The sequence below is a fragment of the Typopeltis vanoorti genome, chromosome 1 (assembly GCF_054136105.1).
Source record: "Typopeltis vanoorti isolate ZY-2024b chromosome 1, IOZ_Tvanoo_1.0, whole genome shotgun sequence".
Lineage (NCBI taxonomy): Eukaryota > Metazoa > Arthropoda > Arachnida > Uropygi > Thelyphonidae > Typopeltis > Typopeltis vanoorti.
In genome coordinates this window covers 100,726,471-100,745,030 of record NC_143549.1, presented here as the reverse complement: position 1 = coordinate 100,745,030, position 18,560 = coordinate 100,726,471, and the positions used below count along the sequence as shown (strand labels likewise).

General features: G+C 36.6%; 1 protein-coding gene across 1 annotated transcript in view; it reads right to left on the bottom strand.

Moving 5' to 3' along the window:
- LOC150110255 (uncharacterized) overlaps positions 1 to 18,560 on the bottom strand; it is a 133,445-nt gene that overhangs the window by 16,181 nt on the left and 98,704 nt on the right. Inside the window, exons 10-11 of the mRNA XM_090398613.1 lie at positions 4,923 to 5,126; positions 478 to 591 (exon numbers count right to left, since the gene is read on the bottom strand). Coding sequence (XP_090254739.1) covers positions 478 to 591; positions 4,923 to 5,126 — 318 coding nt within the window. The remainder of the gene's footprint in view (positions 1 to 477; positions 592 to 4,922; positions 5,127 to 18,560) is intronic.

Below are 18,560 nucleotides of genomic sequence, written 5' to 3'. Positions count from 1 at the left end.
TTATCTAGTGAGGGACAAAATTAGGAAGACCAGGATAATGCTATCTGTGAGGATCAGCATGGATTTGTTTAGGAGCAATCTTGTTTCTGTAATCTGGTTGTTGGCTTTTATAATAAAGTAACAAAACTAGTTATTAATAAAAAGGCTTATATTGTCTTTTTTTTATTTTTTGATTCTGCAAAGGCATTTGACAGGATGAAACACAATAAGCTGATATTTAAGTTGCAGCATATGATTTAATATCAGAGTAGTGAATTGGATTGGAGATTAGCCATTGGAGCATTTGTTCATGTTTTAATAAACATTTGCAAGGCACCGGAAAACAAAATGACCGTGGTCATGTGAAATAAATTATTCATTCCATTTATTTAATTTAACAAATCACATAGAATAAGCCTCTCCTTCATACAGAAAACTGCCAAACCAAGATTATGATTTCAGATTATTTGGCAAAGAAAATTTTGAATATTCACTTACCATAACAAGCAGCTTCATCTGAACCATCACTGCAGTGATTAAATCCATCACAACGGAGTGCATTTTTTAAGCAGCGACCATTTTCACATTCAAATTCTCCTACTGCATAGCAATCTTTAAGTATAACAAAATTCCAGCAAATATGAAATACTAATTGTTGAAATCATAAGTGATTAGTATGCAAATGAATATTTATTTCATTAAATACAACGAGGATATTAAAATGGATAACTTCTGATATCTTTTATAGTTTGAGAGAAGTAGGTTATCAATAAAATGATCCATTAATAAGTGATTTTTGCATACAAAACTTATTAGAATTTAAAGAGAAAAGGCATACATTTAATAAGTGTAAGGTTATAGGCTATGTATTAAGTTGATGAGAGTGTATTACATAAAACTGATAAAGCTAAGGAATTGGATGTGGTGGTGGTTTGGGGGGGGGGGTTGAAATTTAGCAGATATTTAGCTAAAGTCAACAAAATAGCACAAAGGATTGCTTCTTTTAGTGTTGAAAAACGACTAATCCTAGGAGATGAGAAAGCGGTGGAGAGGAAGTATGCTTCTCATCACAGCAGCAGCAGCAGCATTACCTGTGTAGTATTTGCAGTGCTTGCAATGCACTCTGAACTTCAGGCCATTAGTGACTATCATCTTCAGATTATTAATGTCATCCACCTCCTGAAGCAAAGTTCCACATATACAGTATAAAGTTTATACCAATATATTCCAAAAGTGTAGTTATTAACATTAAAACTACAATCCAATTCATTCAACTAAGTTAAAAGTATATTTAAATCTTCCAAAAGTAGTTGACATCACCATCACTCTTTATGACTCTCTCCTTAACTTTGCATCATTAACAAATACACAGTATATTTCAAATATTATGACCACCCCTGTTATTTCAAGATAGTCATTTCATTCAAACAGATGGCTCTCATATTATGGTGAAGGCTGGTGCACATGATACTGGAGGCATGATGTTCATTTAAAGTTGCTGATAGATAGGGCTATGTGATGGACCTTGAAAAAGTCAAGTTCTAGGTATTGGTTGTAAGGTGGCAGGCAATATCTAGGAAGCTTCCAATATTGTAAGCTCTTTGTAGAGAGCTATAGTTATGGTATTCCAAGAGTGGCAGAATACTGGACAGAAAGGCTGTCACCAGATCAGTAGTGGGCACCCACACCTTGTCGATACTCATGGCGAATGCAAGTTGTCCTACTAATGAACAGGGTGAATTGGTGCTTCCCAGACTACAATCCAATGTACTTTCCTCTGTTATGGATTCCTGAAGTAGGTACCCATGCTCTTATGCCTAATCATTGCTGATTACATCTGTAGTTTGCATTGAAGAGGCATCATTGGACCACTGAAGATTGGAAACCAGTTGCCTTCTTGAATGATTTGCATTTCTACTATGATATGTGGGCAGAGGGTTAGGCTAATATCTAGGGAAAGGAGTCAGTCCTAATATCATGATCCAGAAGAAACAGGGAGGCAGGCATTATGGCGAGATGTTTACCTGGGAATCTCCTGAAGCTCTGTTATCATTCCACAGACAATGTCTGCACATGAAGTATCTTCATATCTAGTCTATTTGCACATAGAAGTCTGATGACTTCACGTCAACTGCCTTAATATTCCATAATGCAAAGCGCACTTTGTTTGGGATGTGCATAAGGCTAAGCATTGAGGAGCATTTACTACCCAGACCAGTTTTGACCTTTCACATCCAAAAGGAAATTAGCTTTGCATTTTGGGAAAGATATTAAGGCAGTTGATGTGAAGTCATCAGCCTCTATATACAAATGGCCTAGTTGTAAAGAAACTTCACATGTAAACTTTGTTTGCTTATATTTGGGTAAAAGATTGAACAAGAACATCTTTTTTTGGCAAATATAATTAACTTATAACTTAAGTGAAAAACTTTCCACATCCCATTCTCAAGCTTAATTCCCTCTCTTCAAGGCCATCCCACCACCATATATACTCAATTATAAATGCTGTACCCCTGTCTCTCCTACTCTAGTTACAATAATACTACACCTCTCTCCCCACTCCGATCACTCATTTCCTGTTTCTTAGTCTGTTTTCGCTTATCCATTGATTTGGTCTAACAGGGAGTGTTGAGGAGATTTAATTGGTGTTTTAGCATATAAGACAGATAGCAGGAGATTCATTTTGATATCATTTAATAGTTACAACCCAGAACATCACAAGAACAAAATAATATGATAATTTATTAAGCTTCTGATATTTTAATTTTAGAGATATCACACCAGTATACTCAGAAAACACACACACACACACACACACATACAAAAGAAAGGGGGGGGGAAGAGTGCACTTGTCATTGAACACAAGTCCTTTACAATTAAGTAAATATGAAAAAAAAAAAAAATTCAAAATTATAATGAAGAAAAGAACTGAATCCGTTATCTAAACTGGATTTACAATAATTTACAGTTTTGGGCTGAAGGTTGTCTTAAAATGGCTGTCTCACATTAGTTGGTAAATTTTAAAAAAATGTTGAGATTTAGAGAATACTTCATTACTGATTCCAAAACAGTCTCTGTGACTTGTAATGGTTGCTAGGTATTATAGTGTTATTGTATAGCCCTATAATTATGAAAAGGGGTGTCCAACACACAGTATGTCAGTGCTGACTTGTTATAGGTAAAGGGTATCTTATAGATGCTGACACATAGTTTGCTGGTGCTGACTTGCCATAATTGTTATTATATATTTCAGCATTCAACCAGGAGGTCTAAGTCCACAAAAAAGACTAAGGCATCAATTCTCAATTTTTTCAAAAAAGTGATTTAGACCATGTTTTCAGGGAATAACCAGAGCATCCAAAGAAAAATCAGCTTCAAATACCAATGTATATACTAATGAACATCATGGCATCAGCCAGAATTCTAAATTCTTAACCTTGAGTAGGGTTACTTGTGCTTCTTCGCATTTATGTCTTCCTTGCATTTCCCTCTTCTTCTTCTTCTTCTCCCACTTAAGTGGGGTCACTGTTTGTTATGAGTCTCCTCCACACCTTCCTGTCTTGGGCTGTCACCACATCCAAGTTCTTCATCTTCAAGTCCTCTTCTACCAGCTCCCTCCATCTCTTCTTTGGCCGCCCACGCTTCCGCCTTCCTTGCACATCCATCTGCATGACCCTTCTTCCCACATATTCGTCCTCCCTCCTCATCACATGACCAAACCATCTCAACCTTGCCTCCTGTATTTTCGCTCCTAAGTTCGTAACTTTCACTGTTCCAATGGCATTTCCCTCTCATGCTTTTATTTTATTTTTTTCTCTTTTCTTTGTATAAATATACAAAAAAAATGTTAACAAGTTGAAGAGTAACTGCATATTATGAAGTGTATAATATAACTGTATATATTACAATAACTGTTATTGTAATTATCAGTAATATAACACATCCATTGCTAATTAAATGATCTCCTGGCTGATGTACGTGGGCTGTTCAATAAGTAATAAGACTGGTGAAACCACTCATCACAATATTAATTTCTGTGGAATAAAGAAATGTTGCTGTATGTATTAACAAAAGAGGTTGATAGATGGCGTATACGGGCTGATGTGCCAGAGTGTCACATGACTAAACGCAAGTGCTCATCAGCGCGCCTACGAAGCACGACCAGTCTTCAAAATGAAAGCGCCCTTGGAACAGCGTTATGCGATTAAATTTTGTGTGCGTTTGCAAAAATCGGCATCGGACACTTTTAACATGATACGCGAAGCTTTCCACGATGAAGCAATGTCGAGGGCAAGTGTTTTTCGCTGGCATAAAACTTTTAAGGAAGGAAGGCAAAATGGGGAAGATCTTGAACGTGAGGGAAGACCTTCAATGTCCATCACAGAGACAATGATCAACACAGCAGCGATTATCATCAAGCACATCAAAAGGAAGCGTCCATTGCTGAAGAATGGCTTCTTATTGCACCACGATAATGCAAGGCCACATATTGCTGGTTGTGGAGTGGACATTTTGCAGAAGAACAACACAGATATCCTACCACACCCTCCATACAGTCCTGATCTCGCACCGTGCTATTTCTGGCTGTTTCCTCAGCTCAAGAAACCACTAAGGGGCCGCTGTTTCGAAAGCAACAAAGTATGTGTAAAAGCTGTGGAGGCGGTTTTTGAAGAACTCTCAAAAAAATGGACTCTCACATGTGTTTAAGAAGTGGACACAACGTTGGGCAAATGCATCGTGTCTCACAGTAGTTACGTCGAAAAAGACCATGTAAATGATGATGATTAAAGGTAATCTGTTTTCTGTATAAATATAGTCTTATTACTTAGTGAACAGCTATGTACAAAACACAGTAAACCATAAGAATAACTAAAGATAATTATAATGGTCTTTAGACACATTCATATAATTTTCAATGAGATAGGGTTTACAGAAAAATATACCTTCATATTTAAAAGATGCATAGATAATGGCAATATGAGATTTATTATTAAAAAAGCCAGTCAGACGTATATAAAATCCACTAGAAGCAGGCACAACATACTCCTGACCGCGTGGAATTTTATGATGTTGATATCCAGTAACAGATTCCAGAAGATATGATTCTGATGTAAGACCCTGTCGAATTTCTAGCACTGACTTTGGACCTAAGCATAGGAAATCAACTTGAGAAAAGAGGCAATATAATGATCTTACAATTATAATCTTAATACAATAAAGATATACAATGTTATAACAAAGGCAGTGGTAATACAGTTAACTTTCACTATAGCACTTTTCTAATAAATTCACTTACTATGACAAACTGCCATAGGGTCATGACTAAAGTACCATAAGCATAATGCTGTTATAAAGAAAATTCACTCTAGAAAACCATCCGCTATAACAAACTATCCCAGTGAACTCATATGTCTGCAGTAAAAGTTGACTCTATAAGCACAAAACTAAAATGTTCATGCTAAATACAGGTATCCCTTGCTTAATGCGGATTTGATTATTGCGGCAATCCCTTGATATATGTGGCAAAGTTTTGATTAACGTGCCTTCAAATTTACCATGCAAAATCATCCAAATACAACATCATTGTTACAACCTATGGACATGGGAGTCATTGCAACTTTCAAAGCCTATTTTCTTAAAAAGACATTCTCAAAGGGCAGTAGAAACAACAACGGGTGAAAATGTGATTATGCTCCACAAATTTCAGAAAAAATTTAACATTAAACATGCAATTGAGAACATTCATGACTCGTGGGAGCAAGTGTCTTCTAGTTGCATGAAAGCTGTTTGGTAAAACCTTCTATCAGAATGCACTAATGACTTAGGTTGTTTTCAAAATCCTGTGAACAATGTGGTCAAAGAAATCGTTGCAATTGGTGAAGACCTTGGTTTTGATGTAGAAGATGTTAAAGAATTATTGGATTTAAACTCAAAAGATTTCAGTGACAATGATCTTCTTGAAATTGAACAATGCACATATGAAGACAACGAACAAATGGAATGTGAAGATGAGGTTCCAAAGGAAATAACAGTCAAAGAACGGGATGGAATATTTCACAGTTTAGAATCGCTTAAGCAGCAAGTAATGGATATGGATCCAGATGTTAATCGAAGAATGCTTGTTTGCCGAGGTCTGGAGAGTCATTTTGCTTGTTATCGTAGAATTTATGCCAATAAGAAAAAAACTAAAACTGTTCAAATGACTCTTTATAACTTCTTTTGATTAAAAAAAAATTGCAGTAACTAATGTAGGTACAAGTATTTATTAAACATTTACTTTGCATTCGTTTTTTATCTTTCCTAAAAGAGTACCATATAAAATGAATTATTAATACAGTAATCGATAAGGGATGAATTGTACTTTTTACCATTGATTATGAGATTTGATTAAAGTGATTTTGATATATGCGGTAACGCCGAGGGATTAATTAACCACGTTAATCGAGGGATACCTGTACATAAAAATTCATTCTATTTTAGTGATACATTTTGAATAAAAATTCAAAATGCATCACTAAAATCATTTTAACTTGTAGTTTCATAAGTATGAACAATAAGCTATGCTTGAAAAATAATATTTTTAAAAAATATTATTTTTCAAGCAACATTAAGAACATTCCAGACCAGATGTTTTGTGATGTTACATGATTACATTTTCATTATTGCATGCCTGTTTAATAAGAGTTTTACAACAGGACAGGTCTGAATAGAGTGTAAAGAAGATTGTTTACTGCATAAAAGTGGTAAATAAGGTTGTAGCTTCGAATTATAGATCAGTTTGTATACAAGGAGTTGTGGTTAAGGCATTGAGAGCTTAGTGAGAACTAGGATACAGAAATGTGTTGATAACAACAGTATTCTCTGTGATTGTCCTACTTGTCCTACTTTGGCCAAACAGGCAGGACAGCAAATATCAGAATTTCAGAACACAAGGACTACATCCGGTTTCACCAATACAGCCACTCTGGTTTTGCTGACCATGCGCTGGATACCTGCCATAGAATACGGTGGAAGAAAGCCAGGATAATACACCGTAGCAAATACAGATATGAAAGGCTTTTCATGGAATCAACTTCAGCCCTAAGAAACGATCCAAACCTCAACAAATTTGGCTGCATGAGACTTCCTCAAATTTGGGAAACCTACATCAGAAGACCTTCAGCCCAATCGCCCAAGAATACCAACATTGCCCGCTAGATGGCACCATCAGGACTTTAGGAGAAATAATAGCTTCAGACTTCTTCCTCATTTACTGTTTTGTTGTCCCTGCATGCACGTGTCTTGTTCTTAAGTTCTTGAAAATGGCAACGTGACGTTGCCGAAATATTGAAATATATTAAAATTTATTTTAACGTATATCCTAGTACGTTGTAATTTCCTTAAATCATATAGTGAAAATTCTCTGTGATTGTTAACACAAGTTTGTTAACGAAAGATCATGTTTTACCAACTTACTTATGTACTATAACAAGATGACAAATTTATTGGGTAAGGGCAATGTATATACAGTGATAAACTTAGATTTTGAAAAGCATTTGATAGACTGCCACCTGGCAGGCTGGTTAAATAAGCTGAAACGGGTGGGAATGGATAACAGACTAGTGACTGACTGTCAGACACTGTAGATATCAAAGTTGTATATGGGGTTCAGTATCCCAAAAGATGAAATTCACTAGTGGTATACTGCAAGGATCTGTATTGAAGCTATGAATGATATTGGGATGGATTTAGCTGGTGACATGCAACAGTTTGCAGATGATGCAAAACTGGGGAGAGCAATACAGAGTCAAACAAATGTTATAGCCTTAGAGGAGAACTTGAATAGATTATATGAATGAGTAGGTAAGTGAAACTGCCAGTTCACTGTTTCAAAGTGTAAGGTTTTAAAATTCAGTAAGTAACAATGGGATGCAAAGTATTCACTTAACTCAGTGAGGAAACTTTAAAGGAGGTAGAGAAAATGAGAGATCTGGGGGTGGTGGAAAAGGGCCATATTGCAGAAGTTGTGAAGTCGTCACGTCAGTTAATGGTAATGATGGAGAGGATCATGATGTGCATAAATAAAGAGGCTAGGATTACATTCTAACTGGTCTTAGGAGTATGAATACAGATTGAAAAAATGTAATTTGCCTCATGAATAGGAGGAGAAGTGGGATATGATTGAGATATATCAGTTGGTCATGGTTTGTTACTAGGTTAATATGGAAGAAATTTTTCATGGAATGGGAGAGGAGAGTAGAATAAGAGACCATCTGTGGAAATTGTATAAGGAGGATGTGAGCAAAGACTGAGGAGTAGGTTCTTTGCATGGAGAGTAGTTGATGAGTGAAATGCATTGCTGAGTGTATGTTGTGAATGTAGATACAGATTAATTAAGGCATAGTTGAAAGAGCTTTGTATGTGTGTGTGACAGGTGATAATAATAATAATACTATAACAAGGTTATAGAACAAACATCAAATGGTAATCTGAAGTATTTTTTAATGAAGAATAAATAAGAACCATGAATTTACTGATTCAAAATCAAAGATGATAAAGTGACATGAAAATTAAAGATAAAGATATTCTAGATGTCTGGAGTAATTAGTCTGAAAGACAGTTAAACGAAACAAGCATCGACAGTGAAGTAGTAGATAAGAGAAAGCAAACAGGAATACATAAACGAGCCATCTGAATTATGCAGCAGCTCCACTGCATAATTCAGAAGGCCTGGTCAGTGGATTGAATTCAGACAATTTTTTCCCCTTTAATGGAGATGATTGGAGTAGAGCTTTAATAGTTCCCACTATATCTATTAAAATGGAAATAAAACTGAATATGAGAATTACAGAGGAATTTCTCTACTAAGCAATCCAGATGAGATTCAAACATACTTGAGAAGAGGCTAGAAACAATTACAGAGGACAAACTTTGAGAATAGCATTCTGTGTTCAAGTCAAATAGAGGTTGTCTAGAACAGATTTACACTTTACAACAGTGTTCAGAAATCATGGGACCATAATGAGTCTTTAGACTTTATGGAAGTTTGGTGTTAATAATAATATTACAAGGATCTGCACTTAAGTTTTGTAGAGCTGGAAAAGGCACATGACAATCCAAAGAAAAGCTTTTAAAAATGCTATAATTATATGGGATAAATGGAACATCATACAGAGCAATACATAGTTAATATTCAAGTCAGCAGTTAGAACTGAACAAGATACAAGATGATTGTTTGATGTCGAATCAAGTATAAGAGAAGAATGCACACTATCTCCACTCTTATTCATCATCTGTATTATTATCATTATTATTATCAAACCTCCATGAAGTCAAAAGACTAATTGCAGGAGGTCCCACTGTCACACACTTTATCATACTACACCTTAAATATATTCACCATCTCCACATTCTCGGGCAATGCATTCCAATCACTAACCACTCTCTGTGCAAAAACCTGCTCCTCACCCTGATAATAATCTTTTAAGTTATATGTCTCAATCATATCTCCCTTTCCTTCTATCCACCAGTTTCTGCCAATGGCACTTTCTCAATCTGTCCTCATACTCAATATTCCACAGACCAGAAAGCACCTTAGTCAATCGTCTCTGGACCTTTTTCAATACATCTTTTTGAAAACCAGGTAACCAAATCTGTGAACAATAATCCATATATGGTCTAATCAAAACCTTATACAATGGAACCATAATGTCCTTACTTCTACAAGTTAGTACCCTCTGCATAATTCCCATTATCCGCTGTGCTGTTCTCACAGTTTTAGCAATATGTTTCCGAAATTTTAAGTCTTTGTCCACCGTCACTCCCACATCTGTCATCTCTTTTACCTCCTCCAAGATATTTCCACCAGTTGTGTACAATACATTCCATCTCTGCTTCCTAAATTTTAAAACCTTACAATCTACAACATTGAACTGAAAATCACACTTATTTGCCAATTCAACCAGTGCATTCGAGTCCTCTTGCAAAGTCATGGAATCTGCTCTGTTCCTGATAGTTCTCCTCCACTTTACATCATGTGCAAACTGATCTCTTCCAATATCATGTACATACAAATTAAATAACAATAGACCCTTGAGGCACACCACTAGTAACTTTCCTCCCCAATCCAGTTCACTAATCTACTGTCTAACCCCACCATTCCAATTTAATTACCAGCTTGTCATGTGACAATTTATCAAGGGCCTTTGAAAAATTTAAATATACCACTGTGTGTGTGCATCACCCTTATCCAATGCATTTGCTACCTTGTTATAATAGGTAAGCAGATTGCTAAAATATGATCTTTTTTTAACAAACCATGCTGATCATCAAAGATTATTTTCCTATTGTCAACCCAATTCTGTATTTGGTCAAAGCCTTAGTCTTATCGCCTCCCTTATGAATCAGAACAATTTTGCACTCTTTCCACTCTTTTAGAACTAGCCCAATGCAAGATTCATGTTAAAAAGATATGTAAAAGAAAGCTGGTGTTAACTCCCCAGAATGTTCCCTCAGAACATGTGGTGAAATTTCATCAAGTCCTACAGTCTTATTAGCATCAAGTTTTTTCAGTTCCTCATATACTTCCTGCTCACTTGCTAACAGTTCCTCCTCTTCCCTTCCCATTGCATTCAAGTTCTGCATGATGTCACATTCACAAGAATGAAATACCAACACTATATGAATTGCTCGTTAAATACCTCAACTCTATCCACTGCAACAGTTATCACTGTACCATTTTCACCAATCAGTGTCATTCTTCCATAATTATTCTTTCTTCTATTTTCCACATAAAAAAAAAAAACTCCCTAGGATTTTTTTCTAGCCTCATGAGCAAAGTGCTGCTTGTACTGCACATTTGCTACCCTTATTAAGCGAGTTACCTTCCTTGCCTGCTCATTGTACTGCTCATGCAACTGATTATTGCCACTCATCTTTTCTTCTTCCAGATTGCATACTTTATTACCTCTTGATTCATGCATTTCACACCTACTCTATTTAATCTCTTGACCTCTAGAATACATTCAGATATTGCCTCCACCAGATAGTTCTTGATTAGGGGCCAAGCAACATCGATATCCTTTCCATCCAGTTCCTCATTTCAAATTATCATTGCACACATCCTCCTGAGCTCTTCATAATCACCAGTCTTATAATTCCACATATCCCTTTCTAACAGAGGTCCTGACATGGCGGGCTACCTTGCAAGTGATCACCTCATGGTTACTCTTTCCAACTGGTGGATGATTTGCACCCCATTTATAGCATCATTTGATGAGATGATCAAATACAATACCTTTAGTTCTCTTGCTCTCAGAAACTCCAGAAATTCATTCTCTTTGCTCCCAGATGCAGTCTTATCATTCCAGTCTATGTTACTATACTTAAAGTCACCCATAATGATCACTAATTTCTTGCCAACCGGGCTAATTTGCCTATACATTTCCTTCTCGCTTTCCTCCATATTACCAGGCCTATAGCAACAGCCAACTTAATATTTCATCCTGTTCACCTCTACCTCATCTTTATCAAGATGATGTTTTACTCCTAAGCAAGATGCAAGTCTCCAGGATTCTCTATCTAAACTGAATAACAGCTGTAACAAACTTCACATGAAAATCAGCAATAAAATCACCAAAACTATGAAAATAGTTTTGGTCATAGTGCCAGCCTGATAATGACTTTTGTGTAACACTTTTGTTTTCTTCCATTTGATCCTGTGTGAATGGGTATCCATGCCTTGAATACCATGTCAGGTCACAAGATCAGGGCACTTCATATACTCCTAGATGTGATAAAGAAGAGAGTTTGTCCTTAGGTGAACAGATGAGAGTTGCCAATTTGTCATAAAAGTGCGAATAAATTTGAAGTTCATTATTGGACAAGGAGGATGCATACACAGTAGTATAGTTAGATGTTAGTACCAATTAAATTGGAACTGTGGGATTTGATGTAAATTAGTGTTTGGATTAGAGATTGATTGTCTGATAGATATCAGCCCATTGTGTATATGGGGAACAATATCCTAGAAAAGGAAAGTCACTAGTGGTTAACAGGATACTGTTTTGGGGCCGTTTGTTATTTAATTTGTATGTAAATAAAATTGGAATGTAAATAATGATATGCAGATGATGCAGAGTTGGGAAGAGTTATGAAGAGTAGAATGGATGTTGTAGTTTTGAAAGACTGAGTGAATGGGTGGCTGTGTGTGGGGGGGGGGGGGTGGAGGGAATTCAAGTTCAACATAGCAAGGTGTACGGTTTTAAAATTTGGAGTATGAGATTAGTGGGGATATCTTAGAGGAAGTGGAGGATATGAAGGAGCTGAGAGTGATGGTGGTGGTATCTGAAATTTCAGGGACATTTTGCTAAAATTGCAAGCACGGCATAGCAGATTATAGCAGTGATGCAGAAAACACTGACATGAAGTAATAAAAAAATAAAACATTAGAATCAATTCAGTTTCTAACTAACACAGAACTAATGTCCTAACAAGGCATCTTCTATTGGCTAGTTAACAGTAAATTTAATTTGGAGAAGTCAGACTATCTCGTCTCAGAATGGCTGTCTCCCAGATCTTTGGTAAATTAATGCAATCATACTTGTTGAGGTTAGTGAAATGTTTCATAGCCGATGCTAATTCTAAAAATAGTCTTTTGGACCTATAGCAACTTATGTGTACAAAAGATGTATTCCTCTATTTAATCCTTTGTGAAGGAATATTCAGAGCATGGTCTGCTAGTACCAACTTGCCATAAAGATGATCACAATGTAATTTTTGTGTTCGTCAAGGTGAATATTAACTGATCTTTAGTCTGTTCAAAGTAGGCCAAACTGCAAGCACAAGGAACTTTATACACTCTAGAATGTGCAAGAGAATGAAGTTTATCTTTAGGAGAGTGAATGAAAGTAAAACTAACTGCATGAGTGGTTTAAAAGTGTTCTGAAGATGCTGAGTACAAAACCAGTGAAATATTAGATGATAAATGTGGTAATTTAATGAAAAATTAAATGAAATGCAAATGTGGTAATTTAATGAAAAATCATTAAATTACCACATTTGCCAGTGTATAAGATGCAATTTTTTTCCCTAAAAATTTGTCTCAAAACCAGGATGTGTTTTTTTTTCACCAAAGGTTGAAATTTCACTTAGAATTTTAATAGGTCAAAATTTGTTATTTCATGCTTCTACTCACACCCGTTTGTCATACATGATTTCACATTGAATATGCAAGAAATTTAATATGTAGATAAAATAACCAGTTAAAGACAATAGATATGTTCTATATAGTGAAACTTAATGCATCTGGTTTCATTTAAAACACAGCACTCGGCAGCTTGCACTTGCATAATTTCATAATGCCATTTGACAAGTCACGTGTCCAATTGTCTTTCAAGTACAATAAAATTAGTGATATTCTAGTGTTTAAGACTAGTTTTATTATTATTAACACATGGCTCAAAAGAAACACAGACATTGCTATAATATTGCTTTCAAACTTGGCATTGTTGTGTATGCAAAGGAAAATGGCAGTAGAGCAGCAGCAGCACAGTATTTTGGGCCGCTCAACCGAAAACATGTTACGAACTTGGAGAAAACAAGAACAGGACTTGAAAGAGTTCTGTTCTTGTTCATTAAACATAATATCCAGAATTGTAAAATGGACAGAACTTGAAGAATTAAAAATGTGGGTATTAGACAATAGAAAATCTGGTATTTCACTATCCACAAAAATGATTGTTTATCTATCAAAATAAAAGGCAACATACATAGGTATCATGAATTTACAGATTACATCATGGTGTTATAGGTTTATGAAAAGAAATACCCTATGTATGCAAACGAAAACAAAAATATCACAAAAGACTATGAAAATAAAGTTATTGATTTTCATGTTATTAATACTAGGAAACAAGGGAGCTTTGAACTATCACAAATAGGAAATATAGGTGAAATACCTATGATGTTTGATGTGCCTTCAAACAAAAAAGTAAGATGTCAGAAATGCAAAAAGTATTATTGTTAAAACTTGTGGCTGCAAAAAAACTGAAGATGATTTATTGTTTGAAGAAAGTAATGATGCTATTTCAAATATAGAAGAGATTTCAGAAGATTAAAACCATTATTGTAATCCTACATTTTTTCCTTAATACAATTGTTTTACACCAAAATTTTCTGAAATTGTTTTCAATCAATATATGATAGGATGTTATAATTATTTTAAAAAATGTATACTTTTTTCAATAAAATAATTTTTTCCCAAAAAATGCCCCTGAAAAATGGGTGTGTTTTATATATGCTGGAACATCTTATATATTGGCAAATAAAGTAATTTATTTTTTTCTCTCTTGGTGGTTATACTGTGAAGCACTATTTATGAATAATCAACAACTCCTAAGCCTATTAGAAATATTTTTGCTGGTATTTTTTCACATGCAGGAAGCAGATGGGAGAGAATAATTTTTATTGATCACTCGACTATTTTCATGAAAATTCTTGCATTTCACATCACCAGGAGAAATATGTGAATAAACTAAAAACAGGTTATAATAGGTAATGTGCATAATGAAATGTTTAAAAAATAGGAATAACAATGCGAAGCACACATTTGTTATAATTTTGTTTGCTGGTTCACAGTTCTGCTGTGAACCACTGGTAACTGTGTGCATATCATATTCAATTAGAGAAGACTAGACCTGATGTAGAATTATCCATTGTTTTACATTGGTTGTATTGTTGAGTAAGTTTGATCATTTCAGCTGATTCCTTGAATGCTCTTGAGAAAAAATGTAATCTATGTAAAGCATTTTTTCACATGCATTTCACATTTATTTGGTTTGCTTCCATAATATTTGTCTGGTTTCAGTTATATGTGCTACCAGTCCTGATGTGTGTTTCCTTTCCTTCCTTCTCTACATCCTTAATGTGTTCAAGAGCCTCCATAGTTCAGTCAGTATAGATGCAAAGCCCTTTGGTCAGAAAGACCTGGGTTCGATTCCCATCTGTGAAGTGAGGAACCTTTATCTGGTCTCTTTCAACAAAAGGTGAGTTAGCCAGTCTCATATGGAGGTAGGGAGTTTTTTTCATTCTCCAGAACAGACAAACTGGCCCCATGAACACACACGGATTACAGTCAAGAATACTTAAAACCCAGCCATAGGCCTGATTCGTCAGCTATGTCGGTCCAGAGCCCGGATAAAATTAGGGGGAGGGACGTGATGATGCTGTACCTCCCTGTAAAAGGGGCTCACAGCTGTTGTATCATCATATAAAATAATGTGTTCAGACTGGCATATTTGCAATATACCTATATTTTATCTGTATATAAGGGAGAATTGCTATTCTTCTGAAGTCTTGTTTTTTCATGTTCATCTGACTGTCTAGCAGGTTGACGTAGAATTTGTTGAACTAAGAAAGAGAACTAACATTCTATGGTATTCATGTGTAGAGGCTTAAGTGCTGTGAGGACATCATGTTGGAGGCTTAATGGATTTTTTTACAACACTCAAAAAGAATTAAAATAGAATTTAATACTTCCTATATTTCTTCCTAGTCACTAGGACATTAAAGTCCTATCTAGGTGGAGCGCCCTCTAAGGGCGGTAGTAGGTGGCCTGGAATGTAAGGTGGGACCTCTGGTGATGAGTGTTTCCCAAATCTTCGGAAGCTTAATGCAACCGTATTTATTAAGATTTAGTTGGTTTCTGAGAGCTGCTGCTGCTTCTAAGAAAAGTCTCTCTTTCTTGAATTTGCTGTGGTGGAGCATGGTGGTTTTCTTCCATGATACTCTGTGGGTGGTGTCCAAAACATGGTCAGCGAAGCCTGAATGGCCATAGTTGTGTTTACAGATGTAAGACTCGTGTTCCTCCAGGCAGATGGATGCTGATCTGCTTGTCTGTCCAAAGTACGCCAGCTTACAGGAACAGGGTACTTTGTAAACCCTAGGCAGCGAGAGAGGAGGGAGCTGATCTTTCATAGAACGGATAAGGGTAGCAAGTTTGCAGTAGGGCTTATATGCTGTGTGTAGGTTGTACTTTTTTTTTTAGTATCTTGGCTATTTTTTCAGATGTGCCACGGATGTAGGGTATGGTGATGGCATTTTTAAAATCTTGTTGACGAGAAGGACGGGGAATGGGGGAGGAACTGATTATTTTTTTTATACTGTGTTCGCTGTAGCCATTGGAGAGGAAAGTGTTGTGTATGTGGTTAAGCTCAGTAGTAAGGGTGGTTCCACTGGAACAAAGATTGTGGGCTCTCTTGGTAAGAGTTTTGATGATGCCATATTGTTGTGAGGGGTGGTGGTGGGAGAGTTTGTGAATGTATCTGCCTGTGTGTGTGGGTTTTCTGTATACAGTGAAGCCAAGTGTATCATTAGGCAGGCGTGTGACTAAGGTGTCTAGGAAGGGTAAACAATTGTTCTTTTCCTTTTCCATAGTAAACTGGATTCTTGGATGTAGGCTATTGAGATGACTGAGGAAGGAGTCTAACGTGTCTAGGCCATGAGGCCAAATAGAGAACATATCATCTACATATCTTAGCCAGATAGAAGGTTTGAGTGGGGCTGAGTCTATGGCTTGTTTTTCGAAATCTTCCATATAGAAATTGGCAAGGGGGGTGAGAGGGGGGAACCCATGGTGGTTCCCTCTATCTGCTTGTAGATTTTGTTCTTCCAAGAGAAATACCCAGAGTTAATGGCAAAGGAAAAAAGATCTAAGATGTCAGAGGGAAAAACGTTTTCTAAGAGAGATACGGTGTCAGTTAAGGGAATATTGGTAAACAAAGAGGAGATATCAAAGCTTACCAATATGTCTGCATTATTCAAGGTTAAATTTTCTGTGAGGGCTTTAAAGTGGGTCGAGTTTTTTATATAGGAAGTGGACCTTCCGGTGAGGGGGATCAGAAAGTTGGCCAAGTGTTTAGACAGTCTGTAGCAAGGTGCATTGGTGGCATCTACTATGGGCCTGAGTGGGGAATTGGGTTTGTGGATTTTTGGTAAACCGTATATTCGGGGGGGACGGGCGCGGAAAGGTTTAAGTTTTTTCGTGACGTCAGGGGGGCCAGGAGGTTACTTTTTTAAGTAAGATTTTTAATTTCTTAACTTGTGTTTTTGTGGGGTCGTGTTCTAGCAGGATGTAGGTAGCGCGATCACAGAGGATAATGTTCATTTTACGATTGTATTCACTGGTATTAAGAATGACTGTGGCATTACCCTTATCCGCTCTGGTGATGACAATACTTTTTTCTTTGTGCAGTTTCAGGAGAGCCATGCATTGGGCATATGATAAGTTGCTTTTTGGAGGCAAAGAATGAGCGAGGATGTTGGCTACATCAAGCCTGATGTTGTTGGCTATCTCCGACGGTAAGCTACCGATCCCCCGTTCGATGTTAACCATTACATCGAGTACCGGCACTTCCTTCGGAGCGATGGCAAAATTACGGCCGAGGCAAAGGGCACTGATGGCATCGTCGTTGAGCCTTTTGGAAGAGAGGTTTACTACTGTCTGGAGTGGTTGAATTTGTGGTTGTGGTTTGTCTTTAACCAGGTTGCTATATTTCTTGACGTGTTTATTTTTTATTTTTTGAAATTCTCTCTGTGCGTAAGTTTCCGAAATGCCAGAGAGAATCGACCAAAGTTCAGAGTTAAGAACGGTGGAGAGCTCTGAATGTAAGGAGCCAATGGCGGCGTTCGTCACTGAGAGGGTGGCACGAGTAGAGGCGATTTGATCACATAGTAATGCCAGGCTGGCACGGTTATATATACGGAGTGCTTTTTTGGAATGGAAATTGATCTTCATTTTAACGCATTTCAGTATCACTCTTGTATCCTGACATCTTTTTAAAAAGGCCAGCCTATTTAGTTGCCTAGATAGTCGTAGTTTTGACTTACCATATTGCTTGGATTTGCGTGCTAAATCTTCTCCATGAATGATTAGAATTCATGTGTAGAGGCTTAAATGCTGTGAGGACATTATGTTGGAGGCTTAATGGATTTTTTACAACACTCAAAAAGAATTAAAATAGAATTTAATACTTCCTATATTTCGTCTTAGTCACTAGGACATCTACGGGGATTACAAAAACAATTAATGTAACATGCACATACAAATCTTACAATACTAAGCCCAACCACGTGGGTAACACTAAAGTCCTATCTAGGTGGCCTGGAATGTAAGGTGGGACCTCAGGTGATGAGTGTTTCCCAAATCTTCGGAAGCTTAATGCAACCGTATTTATTAAGATTTAGTTGGTTTCTGAGTGCTGCTGCTGCTTCTAAGAAAAGTCTCTCTTTCTTGAATTTTCTGTGGTGGAGTATGGTGGTTTTCTTCCATGATACTCTGTGGGTGGTGTCCAAAACATGGTCAGCCAAGCCTGAATGGCCATAGTTGTGTTTAGAGATGTAAGACTCGTGTTCCTCGAGGCGGATGGATGCTGATCTGCCTGTCTGTCCAAAGTACGCCAGCTTACAGGAACAGGGTACTTTGTAAACTCCAGGCAGCGAGAGAGGAGGGAGCTGATCTTTTGTTTTGTTTTTGTAATCCCCGTAGATGTCCTAGTGACTAGGACGAAAAATAGGAAGTATTAAATTCTATTTTAATTCTTTTT